This window comes from Physella acuta, unplaced genomic scaffold, assembly GCF_028476545.2.
Source record: "Physella acuta isolate Inbredline_101_S28 unplaced genomic scaffold, ASM2847654v3 ptg000257l, whole genome shotgun sequence".
Classification (NCBI taxonomy): domain Eukaryota; kingdom Metazoa; phylum Mollusca; class Gastropoda; family Physidae; genus Physella; species Physella acuta.
In genome coordinates, this window is record NW_026731776.1 from 901,324 (window position 1) to 923,246 (window position 21,923).

General features: G+C 42.2%; 1 protein-coding gene across 2 annotated transcripts in view; it reads left to right on the forward strand.

Moving 5' to 3' along the window:
• The window catches only part of LOC131938768 (thrombospondin type-1 domain-containing protein 4), a 57,958-nt gene that overhangs the window by 18,700 nt on the left and 17,335 nt on the right, over window positions 1-21,923 (forward strand). For both annotated transcript variants that reach the window (XM_059296927.1, XM_059296928.1), the window contains exon 3: window positions 17,173-17,248. In XM_059296927.1, coding sequence (XP_059152910.1) covers window positions 17,180-17,248 — 69 coding nt within the window. In that variant the 5' untranslated portion in view covers window positions 17,173-17,179. The remainder of the gene's footprint in view (window positions 1-17,172; window positions 17,249-21,923) is intronic.

The window sequence follows — 21,923 nt, forward strand, 5'->3', positions numbered from 1 at the left end:
ATGGTAAACACATAATAACCTTAGCAACAAATGTTAAACACATATTAAACACAGCTAAACGTGTTAAACACATAATAAACACAGCTAAACGTGTTAAACACATAATAAACACAGCAACACATGTTGAACACATAATAAACACAGCAACCCATGGTAAACACATAATAAACACAGCAACATATGGTAAACACATAATAACAACAGCAACACATGTTAAACACATAATAAACACAGCTAAACGTGTTAAACACATAACAAACACAGCAACACATGGTAAACACATAATAACCACAGCAACAAATGTTAAACACATAACAAACACAGCAACCCATGTTAAACACATAATAAACACATCAAACCGTGCGGTACCCATGATAAAGACAACACCAGGAAAAAAAACAGCGACGTAAACGTGTCGACCAATCCACGTTAAAAAAAACCTCAAGAAAATTGGATGTCGAGACATGTGATTAGTCCCCTGGTCTGTCCTGCATGTTTAATTCAGGTCAAATTCCATCATGTCGGGTCACGTGACCTAACTACCAAATGTGGAATCTGAGCCACATAATGTTTGCTGTAGGTGGGAGTGTTTGGTGTGATGAGGTCAAACTACCCACGTGATACCCGGCAACACTCTACACCTAGAGGTGCCAACAATTGGACAACTATTGGTACATTTAACCATCAAACTACCCCGTTATACCGGCAACACTCTACACCTAGAGGTGCCAACAATTGGACAACTATTGGTACATCAACATTTTGTAGCGGATGTCTGACCAAAATTTTTGCTGTATGTTTGGTCCTATATAAAACATGTCTTGTGATTGTGTGTGGTACAATCTTCTGATGTGTGTGTGTGTGTGGTACATTCTGCTGACCACACGTGTGGTACAATCTGCTGATCACACGTTCCTTGAATCAATCAATCCGCGACTGATTAAATTTGGCCAAATGAGTCACCACTTGTGTCGACTTGGACAGTGCTTGTCGTGATGACCAGAGGTGACCATTGGGGCTGGGACGATGGGTTGCTTTTATAAAATACCAACGATTAAATGGGACGACTCTTTCAACTGGCTGTGGAAAGCCCACTTTCTCTCTCCCTCCCTCTTCTTTTCTCGTTAAGCTTCTGGACGGTCCAGTCAGTTCTGTATTACAACCATGTGACATCATGTGATCATTCAGTCCACCACATAAGCTAACAATGCAGTCCACCACATAACCTAACAATGCAGTCCACCACATAACCTAACAATGCAGTCCACCACATAACCTAACTATTCAACCCACCACATAACCTAACCATTCAACCTACCACATAACCTAACCACCACATAACCTAACCACCACATAACCTAACAACCACATAACCTAACCATTCAACCCACCACATAACCTAACCATTCAACCTACCACATAACCTAACCACCACATAACCTAACCACCACATAACCTAACCACCACATAACCTAACAACCACATAACCTAACCATTCAACCCACCACATAACCTAACCACCACATAACCTAACCACCACATAACCTAACAACCACATAACCTAACCATTCAACCCACCACATAACCTAACCACCACATAACCTAACCACCACATAACCTAACCACCACATAACCTAACCACCACATAACCTAACCACAACATAACCTAACCACCACATAACCTAACCATTCAACCTACCACATAACCTAACCACCACATAACCTAACCACAACATAACCTAACCACCACATAACCTAACCATTCAACCCACCACATAACCTAACCACCACATAACATAACCACCACATAACCTAACCAATATAAAGATATTGCTGGGGGTGGGGTTCTAAAGACAATCCCCTTCTATTGACCAGACGTTAAGTGCCTATAACATGATAACATGGAGGGGGGGATAGGGCATGTAGAGGAAACTCGAGAGTTCAATGATCAAACAGATCGATGTAAATAGCTGAGCTCGTAGTCTATGCAGCGTCAATTTCATTTCGAACAAATGACTAAACCGAGGGAAAAAACAAATATAAACATACACTTTTAAATGCACTGAAAATAAAAAATATAACAAAATAGCTATTTTTAATAAAACATCCGCCGCTCAATATGTAAGAGATCTTATGAGCTACAAATGTTTTTATTAAAGAAAGCAAGTTTGTTTTATTAAATTTCCGTTCATTAAAAAGTTTCTTTTTATATTTCTTTTATGCCTGAACAGGTGAGTTGGTGATATTATAGGTTGAGGTTTTAGTGTTATGGTTGTGGTGTTTAGGTTGTGAGGTTGTGATGTTTAGGTTGTGTTATTTAGGTTGTGTTATTTAGGTTGTGGTGTTTAGGTTGTGGTGTTTAGGTTGTGGTGTTTAGGTTGTGATGTATAGGTTATGATGTTTAGGTTGTGATGTTTAGGTTCTGGTGTTTAGGTTGTGATGTTTAGGTTGTGGTGTTTAGGTTTTGGTGTTTAGGTTGTGATGTTTAGGTTGTGATTTTTAGGTTGTGGTGTTTAGGTTGTGATGTTAGGTTGTGGTGTTTAGGTTCTGGTGTTTAGGTTGTGTTGTTTAGGTTGTGATGTTTAGGTTGTAGTGTTAAGGTTGTGGTGTTAATGTTGTGATGTTTAGGTTGTAGTTGTTTAGGCTGTGATGGTTCTGGTGTTTGAGGCTGTATGCGGCAGGCGGCTTTGTGTACAGGCTTCGTGCCGTCACGTGAGCGTCTGTCAACTTGATTCGATTGTCAATAAGGGCGGAAACATAACGAGGTCAACTTGACCCAGCAGGGTGGTCTGACGTCTCACGGGTCACTGGCCTCACCCCCACGGTGGTCTAGAGCTTAATGGTGAGTGGTGGTCTAGAGCTTAATGGTGAGTGGTGGTCTAGAGCTTAATGGTGAGTGGTGGTCTAGAGCTTAATGGTGAGTGGTGGTCTAGAGCTTAATGGTGAGTGGTGGTCTAGAGCTTAATGGTGAGTGGTGGTCTAGAGCTTAATGGTGAGTGGTGGTCTAGAGCTTAATGGTGAGTGGTGGTCTAGAGCTTAATGGTGAGTGGTAGTCTAGAGCTTAATGGTGAGTGGTGGTCTAGAGCTTAATGGTGAGTGGACACAAAGATAGGTGGCATTATGTGGATAACCTTACTAAAACATCACTAATCAACTGGCGGCACGTTAATGTTGACGGAAGTGACTGAGTCTTTAGATTATTTTCTCACTCTCCAATCTCCGGTGGAGGCCATTGGTCGTGGCGATCACGTGATTCGATAGAAAAAAAAGTCTGGGTTATCAGACGACCACGTCATTTTTGGACGAGACAAAACACGTCCATTTCCGGTCTTCGTCGTCCGTCTGCAGACTCGCTTTTATTTCTATCGGCTTCTTCCCCCCCCCCCTCCCACCCCCACCCTCCATCCAAACCCCTCACTCATGTACCCTCTTCTTACTCTCTAGATCAAAACAGAAAAATACATTGCTTTGAGATACGAATTTAGTTCGTTCCGTAACCATGATCGTATGTTAAATTGTCCCTATTTCAGAGAAATTTTCCATAATAAAATTAATTGAAAAGCCATTGATATGTTCCAGTCCTCACAATGACACCCAGTGGTTTTTGTTAGATGTTTTGAATGAGAAAAAACATTCCTCGTAACTCAAATTTGCTCGTATTTCGAAGTACAACATCACTCGCTCGCCTGCTCGTACTTTAAAATATCTAACAGTACCTCAGGGTACTCGTGTGTCGAAGCATCGATTACAAAATGTCAAACATCGGTTAACAACTCGCTCCAAACGTGGCAGAGGCGTAGCGACCCTTCCCGGCGCCCGGGTACAAACTTTCGATTTGCAGCCCCCCCCCCCTCAAACTTTCGATTTGCACCCCACCCCCTCAACCTTTCAGTTTATTTTTCCAACCCATTTTGGCGCCCCCTAAGGTCGGCGCCCGGGGACATATGTCGTCCCCCCCGAACCCTACCCTCGCTACGCCTCTGAAACGTGGGTCACCATGGCTCCCCTAAATGGTTGGAATGGGTCACTATGACGAGTGACCTCCCCTTGTGATGTATGACACTGTCACAAATTCAACGCATCATCAAATTCATAGTTTCCAACATCACCATCAACCAATGTTCCCTTCCATACAAACATCAACCAATGTTCCCGTTGAACCCAACCACCAACCAATGTTCCCGTTGAACCCAACCACCAACCAATGTTCCCGTTGAACCCAACCACCAACCAATGTTCCCGTTGAACCCAACCACCAACCAATGTTCCCGTTGAACCCAAACATTTCATCACCTGCCGTCTGCTGTTTGTATCGTCGGCTGCCGCCTCTCAGTATTCGACGGTTGTAAATTCTATTTTTAGCCCATACTACCAAAGTTCTCTGATCGCGACACCGTCTAAAAATAGAAAGGTGCAAAATGCCAACATTAAAGGGTAAACATTTGACGGTAAACATTCCCCATTTGTTGTACCGGACGGGTCCGCCATCTTTGTTTTTGTCGCTGACCTACTTAGCTGATTGATGGAGCGGCAGTTGGAAGCTGGCCGTTAATGGCCCAAGTTTAGACCCTAACCGGCCGTTAATGGCCCAAGTTTAGACCCTAGCCGGCCGTTAATGGCCCAAGTTGGGACCCAAGCTGGCCGTTAATGGCCCAAGTTGGGACCCTAGTCGGCCGTTAATGGCCCAAGTTGGGGCCCTAGTCGGCCGTTAATGGCCCAAGTTAGGACCCAAATGGCCCAAGTTTAGACCCTAGTCGGCCATTTATGGCCTTAAGTTGGGACCCTAGTCGGCCGTTAATGGCCCAAGTTTAGACCCTAGTCGGCCGTTAATGGCCCAAGTTTAGACCCTAGTCGGCCATTTATGGCCTTAAGTTGGGACCCAAGCCGGCCGTTAACGGCCCAAGTTTAGACCCAAGCGGCCCTTAATGGTCCTAGGTATTGTTAAAACCTAAAAGTGCGTCCAATTTTGTTTTTCTGCTAGTCTCTGACAATTTTTGAAAACATTTTATCCAGCAGTTTCGTTTTGTGTTGGTCAATACCGCCATTACACGAGGCATAATTTAGAAACATTGGTATAGTAGGCACAGACTCGTACAGCTGTAGTGACCAGCAGTAGTGACCAGCTGTAGTGACCAGCTGTAGTGACCAGTTGTAGTGACCGGCTGTAGTGACTAGTGACCAGCTGTAGTGACCAGCTGTAGTGACCAGCTGTAGTGACCAGCTGTAGTGACCAGCTGTAGTGGCCAGTTGTAGTGACCAGCTGTAGTGACCAGCTGTAGTGACCAGCTGTAGTGACCAGCTGTAGTGACTAGTGACCAGCTGTAGTGACCAGCTGTAGTGACCAGCTGTAGTGACTAGTGACCAGCTGTAGTGACCAGCTGTAGTGACCAGCTGTAGTGACTAGTGACCAGCTGTAGTGACTAGTGACCAGCTGTAGTGACTAGTTACCAGCTGTAGTGACCAGCTGTAGTGACCAGCTGTAGTGACCAGCTGTAGTGACCAGCTGTAGTGACCAGCTGTAGTGACTAGCTGTAGTGACCAGCTGTAGTGACCAGTTGTAGTGACCAGTTGTAGTGACTAGTGACCAGTTGTAGTGACCAGCTGTAGTGACTAGTGACCAGCTGTAGTGACCAGCTGTAGTGACCAGCTGTAGTGACCAGCTGTAGTGACCAGCTGTAGTGACCAGTTGTAGTGACCAGTTGTAGTGACTAGTGACCAGTTGTAGTGACCAGCTGTAGTGACTAGTGACCAGCTGTAGTGACCAGCTGTAGTGACCAGCTGTAGTGACTAGTGACCAGCAGTAGTGACCAGCTGTAGTGACCAGCTGTAGTGACTAGTGACCAGTTGTAGTGACCAGCTGTAGTGACTAGTGACCAGCTGTAGTGACCAGCTGTAGTGACCAGCTGTAGTGACTAGTGACCAGCAGTAGTGACTAGCTGTAGTGACCAGCTGTAGTGACTAGTGACCAGCTGTAGTGACCAGCTGTAGTGACTAGTGACCAGCTGTAGTGACCAGCTGTAGTGACTAGTGACCAGCTGTAGTGACTAGTGACCAGCTGTAGAGACCAGCTGTAGTGACCAGCTGTAGTAGTCTACATAGCTGTTGGAATAGCCGTGGTAAATGTTTCTATATGTGGGTTACTGGGCAGAATGTGGTTGACTGGTCAGATATGTGAACCAATGTGATGGAAATTTGTTTGGTCAGACGTCAGTGTGATTATCAAATGGACGTTCGTGTCGTCACAAACTGGACGCTAATGGACGTCAGTGTGGCTATAGACTGGACGTAGCTCGATTTGTCAACTGGCGAAAGTAAAAATGGCGCCCCCCCCCTTCAGCCCCAGCCGAACATCTTGGGTCACGCTAATCACGTCTTAGCTGGGTCACGTCACCAGCTCGTCTTCCCGCCGCTGTCACGTCTAACTATGGGGGGGGGGGGGGGGACGTCACTCCGTCCGGCCACTCTGGCGGCTGTACAACGATCTCTTGGTTGCCTGCTCTTGTTTTCAAGCCAGGGATTAGGACATCAGAGAAAGTATAGTCTGGTTTTTTTCTTTATCACTGGTCTTTTTCGTGAGTTTATTAGGACATTCTGGGAAATATAGTAAGTTTTTTTTCTTTATTCTTTGGCTTTTTCGTGATTTTTTTTTTTTTTTTTACATTTGATAAATGTCAAACTAATTTATTAGAACATTGGAGAAAATGTATTAACACTTTTTAAACATATTTAAAAAAAAAAAAAGAAAATGTTTGTTTTTCTTTACATGCAGTGGGATATTTTAGAAATCAGAAAAATAAAAGAAATGTGTTTCCCCACATGAAGTTAAGTTGACCGTTGAAACATTCCTGTGTAACACCGTGCACTAAACTGCTACCAGACTTTATACAAACCGTTTTTTTTTAGATAATTACTTTCATCTTTTACCCTGGGGCCGCCATGCTGATCAGACTAAGTAGGACACCAACATGGCGTCTAATGCTTTAGAATGTCATTTACGTTGCTATAGGCAACAGAGGAAAAAAACTTGGCATACCTTTCTTTCTGTCTGTCGATGACGTCTTCAGATTCTTATGTCTCTTGTTAATGCACGGTGACCTGAATGAAAAATTTATTCTTGCTAAATGGCTCCTGGGGTCCCTAATGTTTACCTGATGATTTATTCACTGCTTGTGTGGGGACGTTTTGTCTGAGATTTACTGGGGTCATGCTTTAGACTAGACTTGATGATTTTCTAGGGTTGATAGCAAATTGTGTATGACATCATAGGGGTCGATATCAAACTGTATGACATCATAGCAGTCGATATCAAACTATGACATCATAGGGGTCGATATCAAACTATGACATCATAGGGGTCGATATCAAACGTGTATGACATCATAGGGGTCGATATCAAACTATGACATCATAGGGGTCGATATCAAACTGTATGACATCCTAGGGGTCGATATCAAACTGTATGACATCATAGGGGTCGATATCAAACTTTATGACATCATAGGGTCGATATCAAACTGTGACATCATAGGCGTCGACATCAAACTATGACATCATAGGGGTCAATATCAAACTATGACATCATAGGGGTCGATATCAAACTGTATGACATCATAGGGGTCGATATCAAACTGTATGACATCATAGGGGTCGATATCAAACTATGAACTCATAGGGGTCGATATCAAACTATGACATCATAGGGGTCGATATCAAACTATGACATCATAGGGGTCGATATCAAACTGTATCACGTTATAAGGGTCGGCATTAGGACAGTTGAAGTAGAGTTCATGTATTGTGGAATGAAGAACCACTCGCCAGCAACCCACCGGAAGTTGTAATGTTAAAATGCCCTCAAAGTTCTGTAAGCGCTCATATTTTTTATGCCAGGTCAAGCGCTAGTTTGCTATTTACACGGGAAGAGATTACACGTTGAAATAAGTTTTTAGACCACATCTAGGCACATTTAATGTGGCCTCTGTCGCTGGGGGTTCTAGAGTGGGGGGGGGGGGGGCTAATGTTTATAATGGCATTTAATGTGGTCCTGGTGTGATGACATGTTTATGTCATGTCATATATTGTGAGCTGACTTTGTGATGTCATGTATTTGTGATGTCATGTTTTTGTCATGTCTTAAACCTTTGCCGCTCGTGGGGACAAAGGAAAATAATGTTTAGTTGGTGTCAATGTTATGTGTCTTCTGATTGGTCGACCAACACACGTGTTAACGTTATAAGGCTTCTGATTGGTCGACCACTTGGTGTTGCCTCGGGGTCCTCTGTGTTTTCAATTAGAGGGAATCTCATCAAACTCAAGCAGGAAGTCTTGCAAGTCATTCAACACAAAGACGGCGCTAGAGACATGACTTGCAAGTCATTCAATACAAAGACGGTGCTAGAGACATGACTTTCAAGTCATTCAGGACAAAGACGGTGCTAGAGACATGACTTTCAAGTCATTCAGGACAAAGACGGTGCTAGAGACATGACTTTCATTCAACACAAAGACGGTGCTAGAGACATGACTTTCAAGTCATTCAACACAAAGACGGTGCTAGAGATATGACTTTCAAGTCATTAAGGACAAAGACGGTGCTAGAGACATGACTTTCAAGTCATTCAGGACAAAGACGGTGCTAGAGACATGACTTTCAAGTCATTCAGGACAAAGACGGTGCTAGAGATATGACTTGCAAGTCATTCAGGACAAAGATGGTGCTAGAGACATGACTTTCAAGTCATTCAGGACAAAGACGGTGCTAGAGACATGACTTTCAAGTCATTCAAAGATGATGCTAGAGAGATGACTTTCTAGTCATTCAACACAAAGACGGTGCTAGAGACATGATTGACATAACTTTTACAAGCGGGTAACTGTTAAAAACTCATGACTGACCCCAAGTGACTGATCCCTGGGGACTTGACTGATTCCTGAAAACATGTCTGATCCCTACGAACATATGTGATCTCTATGCATATGAGTGATCCCTTTGGACTTGACTGATCCCTGGAATGAAGGGTCACCTAGTACAAATTTAACGATGATTTCGGAAATAAAAATGAAAGACACGCCCAGACCAGTTAAAATGGCTCCTACGTTATATTTAGCTGCTCTGTCTTATCACGTGACTTAATTGAGCGCCGTAAGAGAAAGGGTAAGTTCCCTTTTATCTGGCTGGTCGAGATTTCAATCATAAGCCCGTCACTCGCACTCGGGGCCTGCAATTTACCCATCAAAATTCCGTTAAGTGATGTTCGAGATTTGCAGGCATGACTGCAGACTTTCTCTTCTATTTATAGCCATTGAATGGAGTTATTGTTCCTTGAAATCCATCCACTGTCTGTTCTATCTCCCTTATAAGAAAAGGAATGTTGTAGTTCATGACTTCAAGCCCACTGTCTAATGCGTTGGGCAATTTATTTTACCACGGAATGCGACTGGTAGCCATATATACACAAGTGTATGTGTGTGTGTGTGGGGGGGGGTGATTAAATTAAATCACATCATTTTAAATAGTGGGACAGTCTCACAAGGGTGACGAAATGTCACAAGGGTGACGAAATGTTACAACTGTGACAAAGTATGTTGTCTGGCACGTTCATGATCTAAAGTCCACATTAAACACATTTAAACACCTTAAAACATTCGGTACAGCCCCGCCAAGTCCAACTTAAATACGTTTAAAAGCATTAAACACATTAAAACACCTTAACACATTTAAACGCCTTAAAACACCCTGCCAACGACAACTGCCATTAGTCTAATGAAATCCCCATCTCGGCGTGATGTACTTAGATGTTCCACTATCGCGCCAATGTGTTTGAGGTAGAGGTCTAAGGTCGAGACATGAAACCTGTTTCACGTAAATGCCATTCACGACATGCATCCATCACCCCGTGCTCGCAGGTACATAAAACTACCAGTCTTTGAATTATCAGGAATTTACACTGTCACGGAATATTTGCGAACCATTCAGGAATGTGAACCGTGTTGGGATGTGTCACTTTAAAAATAATTTTGTAATTGTTCACATTCAGGTAGCAACAATGAGCCAACACCACCAAACATAATGAATATATTATTTGGTTAGCTGGCCGCTGATTGGTCAGATACGAGCTGACCATTGGCATTGAGCCAGAATGCGATCAACTGACTGGGGGTTAGACTAAAAATAGGACAGCAGACTCCTGGTATCAATGTGTACGTGTACAATCTTGGCGAGATCACACAACAAGGTGTGATGTGTACACCGATATGTACAGGTGTGTTGAATCACAGCTGCACTAGCTGCCCAGGTGTACTTTATCAGGGCTGTTTGTGTGGGTGGGTGGTGTAGCTATTGTGTGAGTGTGTGTTTGCATATGATGTAGCCATCCGTGTGTGTGTGTGTGATGTAGCCATCCGTGTGTGTGTGTGATGTAGCCATCCGTGTGTGTGTGATGTAGCCATCCGTGTGTGTGTGTGTGTGTGATGGAGCCATCCTAAGTGTGTGATGTAGCCATCCTGTGTGTGTGTGATGTAGCCATCCTGTGTGTGTGTGAGTGATGTAGCCATCCGTGTGTGTGTGAGTGTGATGTAGCCATCCGTGTGTGTGTGAGTGTGTGTGATGTAGCCATCCGTGTGTGATGTAGCCATCCTGTGTGTGTGTGATGTAGCCATCCTGTGTGTGTGACGACACTAGAGTGAGTACACAGCGTTCAGTGCCCGGATGTTCCCCGAGGTGCCACCCACGCCGTCAGACAAGATGTTTACACAGCGTCTATCGTCCCGACCGTCCGCCCCAACGGTGTCTCTCTAACGCCCCCCACCCACCCACTGGTGTCTCCCCCCCCCCTCCCTCTGGGTGTGGCGAAAAGGCGTTAGAGTCGGCCGGCACGCGGAGCAAATCGTTCGGGAAATCAAAGCCATCACGTGACATTTGCTCGCGCTACCACAGAGAAATTGGCGAACAGTGGGTCTCAAATACGAATTAGCGAACAGTGGGGTCTCAAATAGGAATTAGCGAACAGTGGGTCTCAAATACGAATTAGCGAACAGTGGGTCTCAAATAGGAATTAGCGAACAGTGTGTCTCAAATAGAAATTAGCGAACAGTGGGTCTCAAATAGGAATTAGCGAACAGTGGGTCTCAAATAGGAATTAGCGAACAGTGGGTCTCAAATAGAAATTAGCGAACAGTGGGTCTCAAATAGGAATTAGCGAACAGTGGGTCTCAAACAGGTATTAGCGAACAGTGGGTCTCAAGTAAGAATTAGCTAGCAATTTGTCTCCAACAAAAATGGGTCTCAAACGGTTCGTTGTCAAAGACTGCTCATACCATGTTACACATGTGTAGTGCTCACGAGAATCTGCACGGCCCTTACACTAAGTTCACTTTATCTTTCACACACACACACACACATATCCCACGTCTTACATGTATTTCACGCACAAAGCCATACTCTGCTCAACCCGACTATATTTAATGGCAAGATTTCAATCATCTGTATGTAGGGTAGATTTCAATCCCTTGTATGTAAGGTAGATTTCAATATCTGTATGTAAGGTAGATTTCAATCACCTGTATGAAGGGTAGATTTAAATACCTTTATCTTAGGTAGATTTAACTATCTGTATCTAAGGTAGATTTCAATCCCCTGTATGTAAGGTAGATTTCAATACCTGTATGTAAGGTAGATTTCACTCACCGGTATCTGAGGTAGATTTCACTCACCTATACTTAAGGTAGATTTAAATACCTGTATCTGAGGTAGATTTCACCTATATATTTCAGTCACATGTATCTAAGATAAAAATCGATTTCAGTCCCTGCCGAAAAAGGACGATGTTTTACGGGTGTTAGATGTGATAACCATCGTTTTGCTGACCATATGAAAAAAATCACGTGACCTACTCGCTCCATTCACGTGTCACAGCGTCACGCCGAACTGCCCGTAAAAAAAAAAATTAGCAGCTCAACGATTGGCTGGTGTTGTTGTTAACCCGTCACCAAGGGAGACTAACGACACCCAGGTGTTTGCTGCCCCTAGTTTAAAAGGCGGGAGATTTGAACAAGATTAGCCGCAGGTTCGGCGTGGTCAACGACGTGTGGTCATAAAGCTGACCACACCATCCCTTCATTGGAAAATGTGGCGGTTGGACTAGTGCCCGCTAGTGGTACAGAGTAACCCGCTCTATACAGCATCAAAAGTAAACTGCGGCTTTCTACACATCACACTAATATCCTAGAACGTTGCCTCGATTTCAACTAGCTTTTTACTTGCTCGCATACAGAATATAGAGGAAGTATTGTAATCGTACTCAGAGGTGTAGCGAAGGGGGAGGGGGGGGGGGGGCGGGGGGTGCGGACCGCACCGGGTGACACCATTTAGGGGGGTGACACCAAGGCAAAAAATAGCAAAATATATAGAGAAAAACTTGAGGGGGTGCAAATCGAAAGTTCGAGGAGGGGGGGGGGTGCAAAATTTGAAAGTTTGTCCCCGGGAAGGGTAACTACGCCTCTGGGGGGGGGTGACACCATTAGGTGCCGCACCGGGTGACACCCGACCTCGCTACGCCACTAATCGTACTGGATAATTGACAGATGTTTTGCATTGCAATCGTGCAAAAATCTAAATTGAGAAATTTTGACAAATTTTGAAGTTTTATAACATTCCAGAGCTGGAAAAAAAAAAAAAATTTTCAATCCTGTCTGTCTGTTTGTCTGCCTGTCTGTCTGTCTGTCTGTCTGTCTGTCTGTCTGTCTGTCTGTCTGCCTGTGTGTATGTAAACACGAAAATGTGAGTACCATTTCATAGGGGTTGACGACATGTTATATAACAGTATTATATCGAATTTGTAGTTTACTAACAACTTTTGAGCGATTTCCGATAACTTCCCTTCCGGTTCCTCAAAAGCTTATAACTTAAGTACCTTTAAGCTAGGGAAAGCCAAAATTGCAAATAAACGTATTAAATTGTATGCAAAGGTTTCATTCTACTTTTGAACGATTTCCGTTAACCGGAAGTGGTTATTTATTCTATTTCCGTAAGACCGCGATGATTTGAGTACTGTTTCAGACAGGTAGTCAACATTTCAAATATAAGTAAAATATCGTTTACCTGGATCACTCACATATTTTGAGTATTTCCTAAAGTGGTACTTTACTCTATTTCCGGTTTCTAAAATACCGATAACGCAATTACCGTTTCATTTACTTAACGAAATTTAATACCTAGATAAAAGATCTTATTATCTTATTATTGCGTGATTTCCGGTAAATGGAAGTAGTACAATACGTTTTTTTTTTAATTTCTCAAAAAATATCTCCCTTCTACTGGGCCGATTTCTTTCAAACTTTTTAAGTAGGTAAAAACTCGTTGACCATGAACTGTTACATTAAATGTGCCGTAATTAGATCTAGATGTTTAATTAACTTTTAAAAAATCAATCAATGTTTCCTTCATAGAGAACTAATATTTCCCTCGATTAAGCACACATCTTTTACGTTCATTTTGGTGCGCAATTCTTATTCTACTGGATTTTATTCTATTTAAAAATGTAGTTTTTAAAAATATTAATTACAATTTTCTATTACACGATTACACTGAAAATGCCATCCCCCTTACTGTTAAATATGAACATACGAGAAAGTTTAGGGGAGATCACTTCCGCTTTATTTCTTTAATTGTTGTGTGAACGTTAAAATAGCCAGTTAAGCTAATTGTTGTGTGAACGTTAAAGTAGCTAGTTTAGCTGAATGTAGCGTGGACGTTAAACTGGCGAGTAAAGCGATACTTTAGCAATGTTTTAAGGGCCTGGATAATGTTTAGGGTGGGTTTATTCTTAGCGGCCTCAATAGGTCGGATGTCACCCGGTGATACACCTCGTGATGTCGTCGCCCCCCCCCCCCCCCCATCACCACACCGCTCCCTCCTCCCCAATAAAAAGGGTGTTTATATATATATATATATATATATAAAGCTAAGTGTGTAGGCTTATGGTTTAAATATAAGCAATATATACGTGTATGTGTGTGTATAAAATTAAGTTCCCTTTTGAACCTAACGGTAAACGGGGCACGTGAAGTAGAGTTCACCTGTTTCTGTGACATCGGCATATGAAGGAATAGTGTATGTATGTCTATAAGCGTGTATGTGTGTATTTTTATATCTTTGTTTATTCTAGATGTATCATATTATATTGAAGCCACGCACTTTTGGATTGAACCTCTGTTTTTAATGTATTGAAAAAATAATTCTATTAAAACTAAAATTCTACTAAAACTAACGAATTTCTCGCCGCATACGTTTTTTATTCCTCCCACCGTGAACTAACGAATTTCTCGCCGCATACGTTTTTTATTCCTCCCACCGGGCACTGAAGGAAATCCTTGAGAGCACGCGGCACGATAACAACTGACATATTTGTCTGGGGTGGGAGCGGATGATAACTGATAACTTTTGTTATCGGCACAATACGTGTGAATAGCGCCACCTAGGGATGGCTGCATATCTATGGGGCGGGCGTGGTGGGGTTGTGTCTAGTGGGCTCTAGAACAAATGTACTGCACTCATAGAACAAATGCAACCTGACTATTCTGTACTGCACTCATAGAACTATTCTGTACTGCACTCATAGAACTATTCTGTACTGCACTCATAGAACTATTCTGTACTGCACTCATAGAACTATTCTGTACTGCACTCATAGAACTATTCTGTACTGCACTTATAGAACTATTCTGTACTGCACTCATAGAACTATTCTGTACTGCACTCATAGAACTATTCTGTACTGCACTCATAGAACTATTCTGTACTGCACTCATAGAACTTTTCTGTACTGCACTCATAGAACTTTTCTGTACTGCACTTATTCGTCCATCACATTTTCTACTGCATATTGTTTAAAACAGCAAAATAAGATCACGGGATAAATCAATAAAACCCTTGTCAAAGCTCCGTATTGCTAAAAAAATATATCTTCTTGTAACATGCTCAACTATCTACTTTTTACTTTCTAGTATACGAAGTAAGCTATCGTGCAAAAAAAAAATTCGAAATTTTGGCAAATCTCGACGTTTTACACCTCCGTGAGTCGGAAAACCAGTTTTGCAATCTTGTCCGTACGTATGTGTGTATGTATGTATGCGTGTGAGTATCTGTGAACACGATAACTTGAGTACCGTTACAGCTAGGTTGATGAAATTATATATATATACATATATATATATATATATATATATATATATATATATATATATATATATATATATATACATATATATACATATATATATATATATATATATATATATATATATATATATATATATATATATATATATATATATATATATATATACATATATATATATATATATATACATATATATACATATATACATATATATATATATATATATATATATATATATATATATATATATATATATATATATATATATATATACATATATATATATATATATATATATATATATATATATATATATATATATATATATATAATATATATATATATATATATATATATATATATACATATATATATATATATATATATATATATATATACATATATATATATATATATATATATATATATATATACATACATATATATATATATATATATATATATCCGGAAGTGTAACTTTTTCTACTTTCAATTTTTCAAAAGCCTATAACTTTAGTACTATTAGAGATAGATAAATGAAATTTCCCTTGTAAGTAAAAGATCTAATTATCTGCCCTCTCTCAAACTTTGAGTAATTTCCGTTGAACGGAAGTAGTAATTTACGATATTTCCGATTTCTCAAAAAACCCATGTGAATTTATAAAGTACTAAGAATATTCCGCACCATTATCCACATTTGTTTGGCTTTCACATGGTGCGCAAGACTTTTTTTCTACGAGATTCTATTCTATTTTTAAAAGTTTAAGTAATTAAAAATGGATTTAAAATATTGTCTATATCCCGAGTTGCCATCCCCCGTAGTGTTATATAAGAATATTCGAGAAAGTTTAGGAGAGATCACTCCCGGTTTATTTAACATGTTACAAAGATCTGTTTTTTACCATGTTACAAAGATCTATATTTATACTTTCCCGTATACGAAATATAGAGGAAGTATTGTAATCGTGCAAAAAAATCGAATTCGAGAGAGGTTTAATTCACACCTCCTTAAGTCGGAAAAACTTGGTTTTGCAGTTTTGTCTGTATGTCTGTGTGTCTGTCTGTGAACACGATAACTTGACTACCGTTACAGCTAGGTTGACGAAATTTCATATGTAAGTAGTATACCAAATTGGTAGTTCTGTATCAACTTTTTAGTGATTTCCAGTAACCAGAAGTGGAACTTATTCTACTTTCGGTTTTTCTAAATCATATAACTTAAATTATGCAATATTTCAGTTAGAAAACAGAGTTAGATCTTCTACAAAAATGTGATTTCGTCTATCTGACAAGTTCTGAGTAATTTCCGGTGATCGGAAGTAGTATCCCCCCCCCCCCCCTCAAACTTTCGATATGCACCCCCTCCCCCCTTCAAACTTTCGATTTGCACCTCTTAAAAGACTTTTTAACACTCGAATTAATCACTTAATTAAGTGGAATTATCATTTTTCTCTTTATATTTTGTTATTTTTTGCCTTGATGTCACCCCCCTAAGTGGTGTCACCCGGTGCGGTCCGCATCCCCCCCCCCCCCCGCTACGTCCCTGCATACAATGTTACTTAATTAGATGATTAATTAACTCTTTGAAAATTATTTTTCTCTTTATAAAGTACTAATGTTCCGCACAATTACACACACATTGTTTGCTTTTCATTTGGTGCGCATTTCTTTTATCTACGAGATTCTATTGTTTAAAAAATTTAAGTATTTAAAAAATTGAAATTTTTAAAAATGTCTATATCCCAGCTGCTTTGGGGTTGCCATCCCCATTAGTTTATCTAAGAATTTTCGAGAAAGTTTAGGGGAGATCACTCCCGCTTTATTTTAACATGTTACAAAGATGTAAGTTTTTAACATGTTACAAAAATGTATGTTTAAATGTTACAAAGATGTATGTTTAAATGTTACCAAGATATATGTTTAAATGTTACAAAGATGTAAGTTTTTAACATGTTACCAAGATGTATGTAACTTACAAAGTTCTCCTCCACAGATATGAAATGTGGGTGGCACATGTCGTCATCCTTCTATTGACAGCTGTACCTGTACACCTGCAGCACCATACAAAGGTCGGTCTCATGTCATGTCCAGTGTCATGTCATATGTCATGTCCAGCGTCATGTCATATGTCATGTCTAGTCTCATGTCATGTCACATGTCATGTTCAGTCTCATGTCATGTCCAGTCTCATGTCATGTCCAGTCTCATGTCATGTCCAGTCTCATGTCATGTCCTCATGTCATGTCCAGTCTCATGTCATGTCCAGTCTCGTGTCATGTCCAGTCTCGTGTCATGTCCAGTCTCATGTCATGTCCTCATGTCCTGTCTATGTCATGTCCAGTCTCATGTCATGTCCAGTCTCATGTCATGTCCAGTCTCATGTCATGTCCAGTCTCATGTCATGTCCAGTCTCATGTCATGTTCAGTCTCATGTCATGTCCAGTCTCATGTCATGTCCAGTCTCATGTCATGTCCAGTCATGTCATGTCATGACCAGTCTCATGTCCTGTCCAGTCTCATGTCATGTGCAGTGTCATGTCAAATCCAACACACCAACCTTTGCCTACACCAACAACACACCAACATTAGCCTACACCAACAACACACCAACATTAGCCTACCCCTACAACATATACATGTACGTTTCTTTAAAATTACGCTACGCATGGCTGAGTTAGCACAATTGCTACGCCTGGGTGATCCCATCCTTGAGATTAATTCTCTTTTAAAGTATTTGGATGGTTCCGTAAATATTTTAATTGTTTTAAAGCTCGACGCTTGACCTAGTTTCCCGGATGAACTCGGATCTTCATTTTTTCCACATTCATCTTTTTCGTCGCCTGTCGGTCCCGACGAAATAAAAAATTTCTGCACGGTTTCTGTTGTGTTTGTTGAATGTTTTATATTCTTTTCACGTTCTTTCTATGAGCTGCGTCACTCAACATGTCTGAGTATGTGTTTTTAAAGTACCGCTTCCGGTTGCCCGAACTTGAAATTCCAACAGCAATCCGTCCTCGTCGCCTCGTTCCCACGTTGATTTCTTGCAAGTGTTTGCAGGCGCATTAACTCTTTGATACAATTTGACTTTGAAAACATAAGTTACACCCCTTGTCAGACGCCACCCGCTGGTGTCAGGCCGAGGGGATTGGCTTGGAGAGGTTTTGTGTGGGTTCAAGGATATAGCAAGGATAATCCGGCAAGGGGAGACTAAGCAAGGATAATCCAACAAGGGACCAATACACGGCTAATCAGAGTGCACCTGGTGAAGGGTATCTACAGGATACTAGGTCCACTACAGGATACTAGGTCCACTACAGGATACTAGGTCCACTACAGGATACTAGGTCCACTACATGATACTAGGTCCACTACAGGATACTAGGTCCACTACAGGATACTAGGTCCACTACAGGATACTAGGTCCACTACAGGATACTAGGTCCACTACAGGATACTAGGTCCACTACAGGATACTAGGTCCACTACAGGATACTAAGTCCACTACAGGATACTAGGTCCACTACAGGATACTAGGTCCACTACAGGATACTAGGTCCACTACAGGATACTAGGTCCACTACAGGATACTAGGTCCACTACAGGATACTAGGTCCACTACAGTATACTAGTCCAGGAGTTCTTGCAACATCGTAACTTCAGAACATCTGTTCTGTCCAAGACCTCTGTCTCTCTACAGATGGCCATTGGCCACATCTCTCTACAGATGGCCATTGGCCATATTTCTCTACAGATGGCCATTGGCCACATGTCACCTCTCTACAGATGGCCATTGGCCACATCTCTCTACAGATGGCCATTGGCCATATTTCTCTACAGATGGCCATTGGCCACATCTCTCTACAGATGGCCATTGGCCACATTTCTCTACAGATGGCCATTGGCCACATCTCTCTACAGATGGCCATTGGCCATATTTCTCTACAGATGGCCATTGGCCACATGTCACCTCTCTACAGATGGCCATTGGCCACATCTCTCTACAGATGGCCATTGGCCATATTTCTCTACAGATGGCCATTGGCCACATGTCACCTCTCTACAGATGGCCATTGGCCACATCTCTCTACAGATGGCCATTGGCCATATTTCTCTACAGATGGCCATTGGCCACATGTCACCTCTCTACAGATGGCCATTGGCCACATGTCACCTCTCTACAGATGGCCATTGGCCATATTTCTCTACAGATGGCCATTGGCCACATGTCACCTCTCTACAGATGGCCATTGGCCACATGTCACCTCTCTACAGATGGCCATTGGCCACATGTCACCTCTCTACAGATGGCCATTGGCCACATGTCACCTCTCTACAGATGGCCATTGGCCACATGTCACCTCTCTACAGATGGCCATTGGCCACATGTCACCTCTCTACAGATGGTCATTGGCTACATCTCTACCGGTGACCAGACCTATGTAGCTCCATATGCTGCGGACACAGGGCTAGTTCCATAGCCAGGGCGATCTAACCCCGTCGCTATTGGGTGTCTGCAGCCAGACGTGTGGGAGTGACGTCAGCGATTCACTACCCACACATGCCCCTCCCCTGACCAAGGGTAGGTAATCAGGTGACCAGGTATGTGTCAGTGACGTGATGTCCACACAGCCGGGTTTTTTTACCGCAGTATTTGCCCGATTGTACAACACTTGCCGTTGTCACAGAGTAATTCTATGAAGGTGGCAGACACCATACACAGCTATCACCACCCACACCTATTACCATTCACACCTATTACCATTCACAGCTATCAAGGTGTCACCATCCACAGCTATCAAGGTGTCACCACCCACAGCTATCAAGGTGTCACCACCCACAGCTATCAAGGTGTCACCACCCACAGCTATCAAGGTGTCACCACCCACAGCTATCAAGGTGTCACCACCCACAGCTATCAAGGTGTCACCACCCACAGCTATCAAGGTGTCACCACCCACAGCTATCAAGGTGTCACCACCCACAGCTATCAAGGTGTCACCATCCACAGCTATCAAGGTGTCACCATCCACAGCTGTCAAGGTGTCATCACCCACAGCTATCAAGGTGTCACCACCCACAGCTATCAAGGTGTCACCACCCACAGGTATCTAGGTGTCACCATCCACAGCTATGCCCCACATAACAGTGTTGTGACTTGGTTGTCTGGGTCCGTAAAGGGAGACAAGCGTCACAATAGAAAATCTTTACTTTAGCCCTTAACTTGAGCGTGGGTAGCCTCTCTTGTTTCAGCCTGTATCGGTGTTAAATGACGGCTCATCACGAGACGTCTGCCTTACGTTTCAATCACTTGAGTGTGTTTAGAATATTTGCACGCCAGCCCAGGTGCCGAGGGTTCAAACTAATGTCTCGCGTGTTTTCCGTGGGATTAGGGTACAAGTGGGGACCCAGTCAAAGGTTAGACCGGCCCAGCTTCTAAGGTTGCACAAAGCTGTGGCCCTCTCGCTCGGCAGACGCCAAGAATTTTAACAGATTTTTGCGCCAAGTCACGTGGGAGGTGTGAACACGTAAATCAGACGTAAATAGGCTGTCACATTTAAGCTAGAACCTCCCCTGCTACGAGTAAATCATGCGTAATTAAGCTGTCACATTTAAGTTACAACCTCCCATTACTACAAGTAAACCATACAAAAATAGGCTGTTACTTTAAGCAATATCCTCCCTCTGCTGCAAGTAAATAATACACAAATTAGCTGTTACATTTAAGCAACAACCTCCCTCTGCTGCAAGTAAATCATACACCAATAGGCTGTTACATTTATGCAACAACCTCCCTCTGCTGCAAGTAAATCATACACCAATATGCTGTTACATTTAAGCAACAACCTCCCTCTGCTGCAAGTAAATCATACAGCAATAGGCTGTTACATTTAAGCAACAATCTCCACTAAGCCTGGAGCCACTGGTCCTACATACTAATGAGAAAGAGAAAGACAGATCCACGGACACCAGGCCTGTAACCAACATCTGCCCCCCCCCCTGCACCTGGACCCAAATCGAATCAAGTTCCCGGAAGTTGTGGTGAGATCCATCACCACGTGGCCTAGATACGGTCCAGCCTTCATCACTTTAATGTCCCGTTATGTTCAAAGAGACGGCAAATCACCGTCTGGATGTCAGAACGCCGTACCGTAATCACTTTATACAATGTCAGAACGCCGTACCGTAATTATTTTATACAATACTCGTTACCATGGGGACCAGAAAAACTTAATTCATCGAGTTAATGGCAAGTCTCGTGTAATCTCGCCGTGTCTCGTTGTCTGAGGTCTCATCTACCAAGTTCTCTAGACAACCAGACATGGGTTTTTGTGACAAGTTCTCTAGACAACCAGACATGGGTTTTTGTGACAAGTTCTCTAAACAACCAGACATGGGTTTTTGTGACAAGTTCTCTAAACAACCAGACATGGGTTTTTGTGACAAGTTCTCTAGACAACCAGACATGGGTTTTTGTGACAAGTTTTCATCTTTGCAGGTCAGTTAATCTCGATGGGCGAGTCTGATGTCTAATCTTAATTAATTAAACAAAAAAAAAATAATGTCTAGACTCTAGACCAGGGGTCTCCAAACTACGGCCCGCGGGCCGGATGCGGCCCGCGAGGTCCTCTCATCCGGCCCGCGGAGATCTTTTTGTCCACGGAAAAAACGTTTGTTGGTGATGGCTGAGAAACTTTGACCAGAAAAATCAAAGACATGCCTGGAAGAAACTGGCCCCCGAACTGA